We start from the raw sequence: 12715 nt of genomic DNA on the forward strand, positions 1-12715 counted from the left end.
AAGCATTTAGCTTGGCGCGAGGACAGTGTGCTGGCTGTCATGGGTATCACCCATTGCTTTAAAATCCATTCTTCATATAGGTAACTGTGGATGGGTTACCTTGTGTCCAAAACATGCCCTGTGTAGGTAAGCAGGAGGGCATAGATGGGGACCTTGCGGGGGATCTGGGGATGGAGCCCCTCAAACCGGTGGAGGGACTGAGCTGTCCTGCTTGGTGGAAACGTGGGCTGCCCTGGAGAGGGCTGAGGGAGGGGGCAGGTAGTAGGCCTGAAATAACTAGCTCGAGCTGATTTTCCATGGAGTTTGTACTGGGGAGCCACTGAAGGCTGAGGAAGAAGATGACAAGGGTGAGTGACAAGTTAGGAGCCGGCTGTAGGAGTGGCTGATGAAGGCTGCAGGATGGCTTTGCAGTAGAAAGATGAGCCCAGAGAGGCGGAGCGGCTGGGACAGGCCCAGGGGGCCACTGGCCAGCTCATCAGGGTCCTGGCCTGATGGGAAGTCCGTGAGTTCTTCGGATCACCCAGCAGGTAAACTCCAGGGCACGTGCCACTTTGAAGGCCATAGAATCCACTACCTGTTAAGCAGCCCTGAAGTCCCACTTTACAGTGGAGGGGAGTGTGCCCTGAGTGCCTTCCGCAAGGCCCCTCAGCTAGCGCCCAGGGATTCTAGTGACCACGACCCTCAACGAGGCGAGCCCTTGCCCAGTGCCAGGCACTGTGCTGGGCTCCATGCGGCTTTCCTCGTTCCATCCCTACAGCCTCCCTTTCTACTTCACATAGAGGGACATTGAGGCTTGCTCTAGACCAGGACCACTCTATGAGGTCTTGTAGCCAGGGTGTGTACCCTTGGGTCTTGTACCCAAACTCTGGAGGGATGCCTAAGTCTCCCAGGGAGACATCAAGCTCACCCCTAAACTTCTGTCCTGGTGGCTGGGTTATGGCAGGGTGTCCCATCTCCTGGTCTAGCATCTCAGGCCTTGGAACCCCTTCCCCATTGCTCCCCATCTTGGGGTGAGAGGAGATGATGTTTTCCTGAGAGGCTCAGAGAAGGTGAATGGCTTTCCTAAGGTTACACAGCATGCCAGCAGCAAGGTTGAGAACGCCAGAGTCCTGTCACTCAGCTTAGTGCCTCTTTCCTTCCCTGACTTGTTTCTGGATTTCCCAGCTTCAGAATCAGACCCTAAAAAGATGGAGACTAATGAGGATGGAAGAGGAGAGACAGAAAGTCCCTGAGCATCCGAGTGTCTGAGCCGGTCCTCCTCTGCCCCAGGCTGCAGCTCCCACTGGGCGGTGGTCCCTGGCACCAGTGGTCAGCTCCTGTGACTGTCCTGGCCCTGGTGGTGGGGCTTAGCCAGGGAGGGAGTGTGCAGGATACTGGGCCCTGAGAGAGGAGCCCACAGCTCTGATGGACTGGCTGTGGTGGGGGCAGTGGAGGGGGGCTGCCAAGGTGTTTTTGCTTTGCCCCTGATGGGGATGGTGACGGCTGCGGGAGGCATGGTGTCAGGGGAAGAAGAGGAGCTCGTGTTGGCCTGCAGATATTCGCTTGTGCCATGCAGGCCTAGCTTGCAGAGTGCCTCATGTGCCCTTTCTTTTGTCCTGGGGCCCTGGCAGGTCACCATGGCCTGGGACAGCGCTGGATACTGACTGGCTGCGGGACTCACCTGGAGGCCTCCCACACCACGGGGACCTACGTGGTGGACAACACGTGTGTGATGTGGGGCTGGGACGTCGGTGCAGGAGGCTCCTGTAGCTGTCACCATCTGCTGCCGGAGCCAGCCGTTGGGGAGAGCAGGCCTCTTGGGAGGCCCAGTGACTGCCCTGCCCAGGACACTTGCACGGGGAAGGGGTCATGTCCTGGATGCTGTGGTGCCAGGCCTTGGCTGAGCTTTGAACTGGTTCCTTCTTCCCCCCTCTTCAGCCCTCTTCAGCCTGGAGCCAGGGCAGAGGCTACTTCCTCCTGGAGCTCTGGTGCTGGCACTTGGGGTGCGCCGGCTCCTGCCTGGGAAAACCTCAGGTCTCAGCCTGCATCACTCCACCCCAGGCCTGAGCTGAATGGAGGCTGATGGAGCAAGGCTGCAGGCGCCAGGCAGGCCCTCCCTAACCGCGGGACGGGGTCCACATGCCACCGTCAGCACAGGCCAAGCTGTGCTCAGCTTCCTGCCAGCCACTCCGCAGATGCCAACATTGTGGGCAGAATGACCTTTTATGGAGCAATCAGTCAGTGCTCAGGTCTCCATGAAGGAGGTGGTCATCCTCCCGTGGGGAGGCAGTGAGGCGCTTGAAGGCTAGAAGAGGCCGAATATCAGTCAGGGGGACGTGAAAGGTAGAGATGGCCCCTCACTTCCTACCCACTTTGGGGAGGCCCCGTGAGGAGCCCTCCTGATTAGTGGAGGATGTTTTCCCTGCCTCTGAGGGTACTGGGTGGCCCTGATAAGGGTGATACTTCTCAGAAAAGGCCTGTGTTTAAAAATGTCCAAAGGACTTCTCCACCCAACTTCTCACAGGTTTTCAGAACAGCCCTGGGGCAAAGGAAGGGCCTATGCTACCCACTGGATAGATGAGGAAGTTGGGTCCAAAGCACCAGCCCAGAGTCAGCTGCCAAGTCTCTTTGGCTGAAGTCCTTTCTCTTTTTCTGGAGAGACCTCCATCAGTTTGATCTCCACGGGGCACTCTCAGTTCTGCCATTAGGACTCAGCTCCTGAAGACAGCCTTTGTTGATAAAATTCCTAACTCTCCAGGCAATTATAGTCAATATATTGTAATAACCTATAATGGAAAATAATTTCAAAAATAATACGTGTATATCTGAATCACACGCACAAAAAAGAATTCTACTTTTTGAAATTTAGTAATGTTTATCTTGCCAGTTTTTCTAAATGTCCTATGGACATCTACTAACATAGTATGAGATACAAAATTTTAAGTGCAATTGGGTAGGATATGATTAATATGGTGGTGTGTGCTCAGCCATGTCCAACTTTTGCAACCCCATGGACTGTAGCCCTCCAGGCTGTGGGATTTTTCAGACAAGAATACTGGAGTGGGTTGCCACTTCCTTCTCCAGGAGATCCTCCCAACCCAGGGATTGAACCTGCATCTCCTGTAACTTCTAGACCACCTGGGAAGCCTATGATTAATATAAATTAATTAGATAAAAATATATTACATTAATGACATCATTCAAGATGCTATTTTTTCTGCATATGATAGTCTCAGAAAAAATGTTAGTATGTCTCACTATGGTTTTCTTTTCCCTTATATTTCTTCTGATTTTTGCTTTATCTTTGTTAAGGTGTCTAATGGTATATGATGATGTTTATCTTTGTGACTTGTATCTTTTATCATTAAAAATGTTCATCTTGGTTTCATTAAAAAAGAAATCCTCTTTTACCCACACCTTGAGCCACCACCAATAGCACAACAGATGCAGCCAGATCTGTCCCAGGTGATCAGGGGCCATGCCTTTGATTCTCTTAGCTGTCCTCACCTTGCTCTGGTTCAGGTTTACAGCCTACCTGGCATCAGCCTGCAGGGGGATACCACCCAAAGGCTGACTCTGCATTTGCAGCGGAGAGCCACCAGCTCCATCCGGCTTCTTACCAGGTCCATGCATCCACCTTGCACAGCACACACTGTCACCCCTGATTCAGGAGGAAACTGGGAACCAGAGATGGGGAGGTGGGTGCTCACCTAGCTCACTGAGCCAGGAAGTGAAGTAGTAACACGATATAAACCCAGATTTGGCCTTAAAGTCAAGACTTTCTACTGCACCAGTTTGGGCCACCTATCTTCAGAGCTTAGGTTTCGAAGGGGAACATAGACCGTGTGAGCCAGGAGAGAGCACTGGGGCCTGAGTGGAGAGGCCTTTGGAGGGATGCAGGTGGGAGGCGGGAGGCGCAACTCTCCCTCTGAGCTCCCTCAACCCCACCCCTACCCAAGCAAAGAAACACGCATTTATCTTTTTGGTCTGTGTTTGTCATCAATCCTCTATTGCCTTTTTACAGCAAGCACCTTTTCTGAATCTGTTTTCCTTTTGTAATTTGAGGATATTTATTCTGGGTTTTGTAGCCATTTTATTATATGGTGACTTTTTAAAATAAAAACAGCTTAATCATGACTTTTGCCTGAATTTGACCATCTAGGATGAGACCTTGCTTATATGAGGTGCTAGGGAACAGTGTGTGGGATGGTTGAGCAAATTAAGCCTTTGAAGAATATGTGTATTTTGAGTATAAGTATTTGAGTACTTAAGCCTGTCCTGGGATAAAACTGGAGTCTGCCTGTAATTTCCAAGTCCCCCCAGCAACCAGGGCTCTCCCTCCTCGGCATCCTGTGCCTCACGTGCTAGGTGCTCAGGGTCCCTGTGTCCTTTCCATTCTCTCCCAGGGCCTGGCACAGAGTCAATGTATATGGCAAAGGTTTAGATGAGTGGCTGAGGCATCTGTAATGAGAATTATGTCCAGGGTCATTTTTCATGATTTGAAATTAAGAACAGTCTCAGAACTTTCCACTTTGCAAAAAGAATAATTATCCCATGCAATGTGGCCCCCCATCCCCCAGCCCCATTTTGAGGGTGGCGAGTGTTGCTGTCTTGATCAAGGCCTAGCTCTAAACAGCTCATATTATAAGTGATCAGGGAATTGACCTGCAAAGGCAGAAGTCCTCTCAAACTTGGACAACTTAGTGTCATGGAAAGTGTTCAAAACCTGCCAGTTGCTAAGGACCCGACTGCCAGAGGATATCTGTAAGTGGGCCCACTGGCACCCTGTCTGTGGTACATGCCAGAGACCCCTCTCCCCATCACCCAAGAGCCAGAGTTTAGCTCCTTAGCTGTTCATACCCAGAAGGCTCTAAGCTTTGAGAAAAGGAACACCTGGTTTTTGCAGAGGTTGGTAGCTGGTCAATGGGAGCCAGGGAGGAATGGGTGTGGACTGCAGAGTAGCTGGAGCAGCAAAGAGCCCAGGAGAGGGGAACCACGTGGGCAGAGGCAGGGCATCAGGGGTGAGGCTGAGACCCGTGGGGTCCAACAAGAAATCTGGCTTGACCAGGGATGTGATTTATGCTGGGGACCACGGGGAGGCCTGAAAGCTAAGGGGAAGACAGCTGCAGGCCACTGGTCTGAGCTCTGCACATCCTTATCCAGCTTTGCAAATGAATCCTCAGGATATCCAGAGGGAGAAATAGTAAAAAGCTTAGAAAAAGACCCACTGCCCTTCATTATGAAAGAATGGACCCTATTCACATCATTGGTACAAAGTATGAAAAGGAATCGGCCCTATTTCCTTCCAGATTACTGGCCCCTGGCACCCCTCCCCGAACCATAGCCATTTTCTGGTATACATAGAAAAATGTCAGTGAGCCTCCAACTCTGTTTTTGAAAAATTTATTTTATACCTTTAGAAGCTAAGAACTCTGCCACTCAGTGAACCAAATTTAGAATGAAATTTCTTCCTTAGTTTATCTACTTCTTTTTGAAATTGTATAAACAAGATTTTGTACACAAGAGGTAGCAGAGGAAAATTCCAGTCTGCCTGTTCCAAGCTCAAAAGGTAACTGCACACACCTTGATGTTCGCAGGGAAGGTGTTTAGGGTGAGTCTGGTGACATGTGCTCTGGGCCCAAGTATGGGCTCCAGGGGAAGTCACAGGCTGGGGTGCCTGTCCGAAGGCTCCTTTGCTTTCTTTCCCAGGACGTCTCTAAGGGACTGACTTGGCCATCCTAAGAAGGATCTCATGAAGGGAGCTTCTTGAGGACACACAGCATTGGGTTTAGTTGTGCAATTCCTATTCGACTTGCAGACCATTTTGAAAGATTTATAAAAACATCTTCATCCAAAAAGATTGGCAGTAAAAATGAACCTCTTCCAAGGTAAGCCTGTCGTAACTGTCACTTTGTTGTATGACATTAAAAAAAGAGTCATCAGCAGGTTGGTAGACTGCAGCCATGGGGAAATCAAGGTTACTGGCAAAGGGAAAGTGATGTTCACTGCAGCAACAACGTGAGCAAAACCAACCAGGGTGCCTCGTGTCAGCGACGGGTGGTCCTGGTCCCGATGAACGCTACTGTGAGGATAGTAGGTGCTGGGGGCTGTGGAAGGCATTGTTTCCATAGGAAATAAGGGACAGAAGTGGCAATTTCACTCCTGAATCTGGGCTCCTGAGTGCAGCTGCCAGCGCCATATCCTTGTGGCTGGCATTTCAAGGTCACATCCCGCGGGGTTGCTTTGTGAGGAGGAGGGCGGAGAGAGGGTGGGGGGGCAGCAGGGTGTGGGTATTCATGGACTCAAAAATCCACTTTAAAACATCACATTTGAATTTGCAAGAACATCAGAATCACATAAAATCTGCCGAGGACCTCTGACCCTTTCTCTGGGGCGCAGCTCTGCTCTGAGGTGTTGGCCCTCCACCCAGCTGGTGTCTTTGACAGACATCACCACTGGCCAGTTGTGCCATTACAGACTGCAGTCTGGCCGCACTGTAACTGCACCTCGGCAGTGAGGCCACAGAGTCTGTGGTGTGCGGCAGGAGCAGCTGTCAGCCCTGGCATGGGTCCTCTGCGCCTCTCTGACTCTGCAGACCCTTGACCGGGGCTGCTCAGTGCTTCCCGAGGCTCCCCTAGTCCGGTGTGTGGGAACACAGAACAAGGCAGAGCACGCAACTAAAGACAAACAGGATTGAACATGTGTGCAGTGACTCAGAACCCCAAAGGTACACAATATATGAACCATGTCGGCATCCCCTCTCCACTCCAGAAAAAGGAGTGGGCTGGCAGCTAACCTGAAATGAGTGAATGGTGCCAAGACCTGGGCAACACAACTAAATGGGTGGCTGTTCAGTGGCTTGCTAGTTATTTCTTATCCTTATCTTTTCGGTGTCAATTAATCATGCTGAGGAGAAATCAAGTCTCCTATTCCTTCTCTGTGGTAAAATGTCCAGAAACTCACAAAGCAGTGTCTCTCAACTCAAATATTTAACTTCATATACAACCACTACTAAGGGTTTTAGTAATTAAGTTTCCAGCAAAAGCAAATGATTGCAGGTCACATAATTTAAGACTACAGTTTATTCAATATGTCTCCAAGCATTAAAAAGATTTTATGAAGTCAAACTCAATAAAATCATATCTTAAAGTGCTTTTTATTTTGCTCTTTGTAAAATTTGTTTTGGGAACAATTAGTGATTGATGTCAAAGAATGCACTCTATACTCTAGAGAACATAGCATTTTCTTATTGCTCTTTCAATCTCAATTTTATCAGAAAAATACCTTAAAGAGCTTAATTTCCCAATTTTTGATCCTGGTAACATTTCATTAAGATCCAAGTTTATGCCCAGGGCTCTCATCCAGACCCACCTGAAATTCTATACAATTAGGGAGACATATTAAATACAAAGGTCTGTGTAAATTGAATTCTTTAACTACTATTTTACAGTGAAAAGGAATTTTTATCACATATTTTTACATCATTTTAAACTTGATATTTCTATTCAATGTTACTGCAAGATTAAAAATTTGCCCCCATATATCTAAAGGCAGCTTGCTTTTTTTTTTTCCATATAAAAACCAAAGGAATTTCTTTTGTAGCATCATAGAGAAAGCAATAGTTTTATCTTCACTCACTCCTGTATGTTCATGTAACAAAACAGTCTGCCACCAGCTTTACTTCCTAAAATCTGTACAGAATTGTCAGTCCACACATGGACCATGCCCCAGGTAAGCTGAACTCCACAGGCTGGAGTATTCCCACTGCCAAACAGCTCCCAGGCCTTCCCCTGGGGGCTGAGAGTGTGTTCCTTAAAAACACGGGCTCCTCCTCTCATGGTAGGTTCTCCCAGTCCAGCCTCTGGGCTCTGCTAAAGGGTTCAAGAATGAGATTCTGATTTCGAGAAGGTGCTGAGCATCCAGTAACCATGACATGACTGCTCATCGCGTGCTGGGCATGGCCCCTAGGGATCCACATCATCCAGGTCACTTCTTAACTCACCGATCATCATGGGTGATTCAGAACCCTTTGGGAAATGAAAGGAATAAATACATACTTAATAAAGTAAAGAGAAAAAACTCTTCCTAAGCCGACTGACTGACTTGTGTTCTGCAATTTAACATGTCCTCATTTAACTACTTAATGTTTATCAAAGGGCAATAAAACATAACATGTTTTATTAACATATGAGGTATGTCTGACCTCATATTTGACAATTCTTGATTACACAGAGCTTCCATTTCTGTGTTCTTACTGAGTTACAGGAACAATCTAGTGACTTGCCTAGAGGCATAACGTGGCCTTGAGTTAAATCAAATCACTATGCTGAGTGTCAGTTTCCTTCTGTGAAATCAGGGGAACAGCGACCTCACTGGTTATTACCAGGACCCCAAAGATTATGGAAACTTTCAGAAAGTTATGGACTGGAGGGAAGAAATGATACATGTCATTACGTTTAAACCTGCTGCATTATTCTACATAGTAAGTGTTCAATAAATAATTCATTCCTTTTTCTACTCTAGTGATTAGTATTGAAAAATACTTAAAAATTTGATGCCCCTGACAAGCACACAGATTCCAATGGCATGAGGCCCTTCTTTTCAAGCATATGTGTTTCTAGGAAGGCTGGTGAGAACAGAAGGGAAAAGCAGTAATTTTTTGTAACCCAGCAGAATGAAGTACAATCTGGAAGGACCGTATCTGCAAACCGGGCTTTACCAGGATGCTCTCCAAGCTGAGTAGAACAGCCAGCAGACAGACCAAAGCCTGGGTAAATGTCACGGTGCAACGCCGCTCGGCTTTCTAAGCACGGAGGATGAGTCCTGAGCAGAGGTTCCCAGGGGGCGGAGCTGGGGTCTCCTTTCTCTCTTGATGGCTGAGGTTGTCCCTGGGAAGCCTCAGGGCAGCACTGCCCTCTCACCCAGGACTGGCCCTACGGATGTACCTGCTGTAAGAGTCTCTCTCCGCTCCTGTTCGCAGGACTGCTCTCCGACCCGTTGCTGCTCCCTGACTGCTCCTTCTCATTCAGCAGTGCTGTGGCGTACGCCAGCGTGTCCTGCCAGAGGATGAGGCACAAGGAGAAGTCAGGCTGTGCAGTGGCAGCGGCACCCGGGGCACCGCCCTTCACTTGACCTCTGGAGGCGGTGCCTTCGCGGCAACGTCTGTGGCAGGCGGGGCCGCACTGAGTGACCCCCACTGCTTTCCTTCCAGGCCAACGACTCACTAGCTGCTTTTTCACAGAAAAAGCAACCGTGTCTTCAGTCCTTACTCACTTTTAATGTATACCTCTTTTCTGAGACAGCGGTTTCTGAGAAACACACTAAAAATCCTTACTAAGGGATTTCAATCCACACAAAACCAAAAGACAACTCTCACCTGAGCTGAAATTGTTCGCTGAAAGGTTTTTCCAGTTGATGTTTCATTAGAGACGTTACTCTGCGGTGTCCAATAATGTTCTGACATCTGACAGGGAAGGTCAAAAAGGCCGTTAGAGATGACAAATAAGCCCACATGAATCTACAATTTCTACCAATACATATTTCAGTATAAAAAGCATATAGAATAGTATATAAGTTTACCCAGACTTTCTACCACATCAGGAGATTCTTTTTGATAAGACTGCACTTCTGCTTTTAACAGTTCACTAAAATACTACCTCTTAAATAATCATCCTTACCTTTCTATCCATAAAATTAAGATAACTGTATTAACATACAAATTACATGTATAAAGATAGGTATTAACTGTTCCCCAAAATGTGTGAACTCTGAAAATACTCTGACAGTCTCCAAATCAAGTCTGAGATTTTATTTCCTGATAAGATATGTTGTTATTGATTCCTATGAAATAACCAGAAAAGTGAAAAACTCCATTACCTTCTTCTGCAGCCACTGCACAGCCCAACTCCAGTGGTGGGAATTCTCCTTGAAGTATTCTTTAGCAGCAGGACACCTGGTGATTGCAGGAAATTTTTATTAGTCAAACGCCTTCTTTGCAAATATTCTTGTTGAATGTGGTCCATTGGAGAAGGGAATGGCAAGCCACTTCAGTATTCTTGCCTGGAGAACCCCATGAACAGTATGAAAAGGCAAAATGATAGGATACCAAAACAGGAACTCCCCAGGTCACTAGGTGCCCAATATGCTACTGGAGATCAGTGGAGAAATAACTCCAGAAAGAATGAAGGGATGGAGCCAAAGCAAAAACAATACCCAGTTGTGGATGTGACTGGTGATAAGAGCAAGGTCTGATGCTGTAAAGAGCAATATTGCGTAGGAACCTGGAATGTCAGGTCCATGAATCAAGGTAATTGGAAGTGGTCAAGAGATGGCAAGGGTGAACATCGACATTCTAGGAATCAGCGAACTAAAATGGACTGGAATGGGTGAATTTGACTCAGATGACCATTATATCTACTACTGAGGGCAGGAATCCCTCAGAAGAAATGGAGTAGCCATCATGGTCAACAAAAGAGTCCAAAATGCAGTACTTGAATGCAATCTCAAAAATGACAGAATGATCTCTGTTCGTTTCCAAGGCAAACCATTCAATATCACAGTAATCCAAGTCTATGCCCCAACCAGTAATGCTGAAGAAGCTGAAGTTGAATGGTTTTATGAAGACCTACAAGACCTTTTAAAACTAACACCCCAAAAAGATGTCCTTTTCATTATGGGGGACTTGAACGCAAAAGTAGGAAGTCAGGAAACACCTGGAGTAACAGGCAAATCTGGCCTTGGAATGCGGAATGAAGCAGGGCAAAGACTAATAGAGTTTTGCCAAGAAAATGCACTGGTCATAGCAAACACCCTCGTCCAACAACACAAGAGAAGACTCTACACACGGACATCACCAGATGGTCAACACCGAAATCAGATTGATTATATTTTTTGCAGTCAAAGATGGAGAAGCTCTATACAGTCAACAAAAACAAGACCAGGAGATGACTATGGCTCAGATCATGAACTCCTTATTACCAAATTCAGACTCAAATTGAAGAAAGTAGGGAAAACCGCTACACCATTCAGGTATGACCTAAATCAAATCCCTTATGATTATACAGTGGAAGTGAGAAATAGATTTAAGGGCCTAGATCTGATAGTTAGAGTGCCTGATGAACTATGGAATGAGGTTCATGACATAGTACAGGAGACAGGGATCAAGACCATCCCCAAGAAAAAGAAATGCAAAAAGGCAAAATGGCTGTCTGGGGAGGCCTTACAAATAGCTGTGAAAAGAAGAGAGGCGAAAAGCAAAGGAGAAAAGTAAAGATATAAGCATCTGAATGCAGAGTTCCAAAGAATAGCAAGAAGAGATAAGAAAGCCTTCTTCAGCGATCAATGCAAAGAAATAGAGGAAAACAACAGAATGGGAAAGACTAGAGATCTCTTCAAGGAAATTAGAGATACCAAGGGAATATTTCATGCAAAGATGGGCTCGATAAAGGACAGAAATGGTCTGGACCTAACAGAAGCAGAAGATATTAAGAAGAGGTGGCAAGAATACATGGAAGAACTGTACAAAAAAGATCTTCATGACCCAGATAATCATGATGATGTGATCACTAATCTAGAGCCAGACATCTTAGAATGTGAAGTCAAGTGGGCCTTAGAAAGCATCACTACGAACAAAGCTAGTGGAGGTGACGGAATTCCAGCTTGTTTCAAATCCTGAAAGATGATGCTGTGAAAGTGCTGCACTCAATATGCCTGCAAATTTGGAAAACTCAGCAGTGGCTACAGGACTGGAAAAGGTCAGTTTTCATTCCAATCCCAAAGAAAGCCAATGCCAAAGAATGCTCAAACTACCACACAACTGCACTCATCTCACAAGCTAGTAAAGTAATGCTCAAAATTCTCCAAGCCAGGCTTCAGCGATACGTGAACCGTGAACTCCCTGATGTTCAAGCTGGTTTTAGAAAAGGCAGAGGAACCAGAAATCAAATTGCCAACATCCGCTGGGTCATCGAAAAAGTAAGAGAGTTCCAGAAAAACTCTATTTCTGCTTTACTGATTATGCCAAAGCCTTTGACTGTGTGGATCACAATAAACTGTGGAAAATTCTGAAAGAGATGGGAATACCAGACCACCTAACCTGCCTCTTGAGAAATCTGTATGCAGGTCAGGAAGCAACAGTTAGAACTGGACATGGAACAACAGACTGGTTCCAAATAGGAAAAGGAGTACGTCAAGGCTGTATATTGTCACCCTGCTTATTTAACTTATATGCAGAGTACATCATGAGAAACGCTGGACTGGAAGAAACACAAGCTGGAATTAAGATTGCCAGGAGAAATATCGATAACCTCAGATATGCAGATGACACCACCCTTATGGCAGAAAGTGAAGAGGAACTAAAAAGCCTCTTGATGAAAGTCAAAGAGGAGAGTGAAAAAGTTGGCCTAAAGCTCAACATTCAGAAAACGAAGATCATGGCATCTGGTCCCATCACTTCATGGGAAATAGACGTGAAACAGTAGAAACAGTGTTAGACTTTATTTTTTTGGGCTCCAAAATCACTGCAGATGGTGACTGCAGCCATGAATTTAAAGATGCTTACTCTTGGAAGAAAAGTTATGACCAACCTAGATAGTATATTCAAAAGCAGAGACATTACTTTGCTGACTAAGGTCCATCTAGTCAAGGCTATGGTTTTTCCTGTGGTCATGTATGGATGTGAGTGTTGGACTGTGAAGAAGGGTGAGCGCCAAAGAATTGATGGTTTTGAACTGTGGTG

General features: G+C 46.5%; 1 protein-coding gene across 3 annotated transcripts in view; it reads right to left on the bottom strand.

Moving 5' to 3' along the window:
• Positions 5367 to 12715, bottom strand: part of USP24 (ubiquitin specific peptidase 24) — a 167636-nt gene continuing 160287 nt past the window's right edge. For all 3 annotated transcript variants that reach the window (XM_018044626.1, XM_018044619.1, XM_018044630.1), the window contains exons 65-68: positions 9856 to 9931; positions 9356 to 9442; positions 8925 to 9035; positions 5367 to 8006 (exon numbers count right to left, since the gene is read on the bottom strand). In XM_018044626.1, the coding sequence (XP_017900115.1) occupies positions 7944 to 8006; positions 8925 to 9035; positions 9356 to 9442; positions 9856 to 9931 (337 nt within the window). In that variant the 3' untranslated portion in view covers positions 5367 to 7943. The remainder of the gene's footprint in view (positions 8007 to 8924; positions 9036 to 9355; positions 9443 to 9855; positions 9932 to 12715) is intronic.

This window comes from Capra hircus, chromosome 3 (assembly GCF_001704415.2).
Source record: "Capra hircus breed San Clemente chromosome 3, ASM170441v1, whole genome shotgun sequence".
In the NCBI taxonomy this organism is placed as follows: Eukaryota; Metazoa; Chordata; class Mammalia; order Artiodactyla; family Bovidae; genus Capra; species Capra hircus.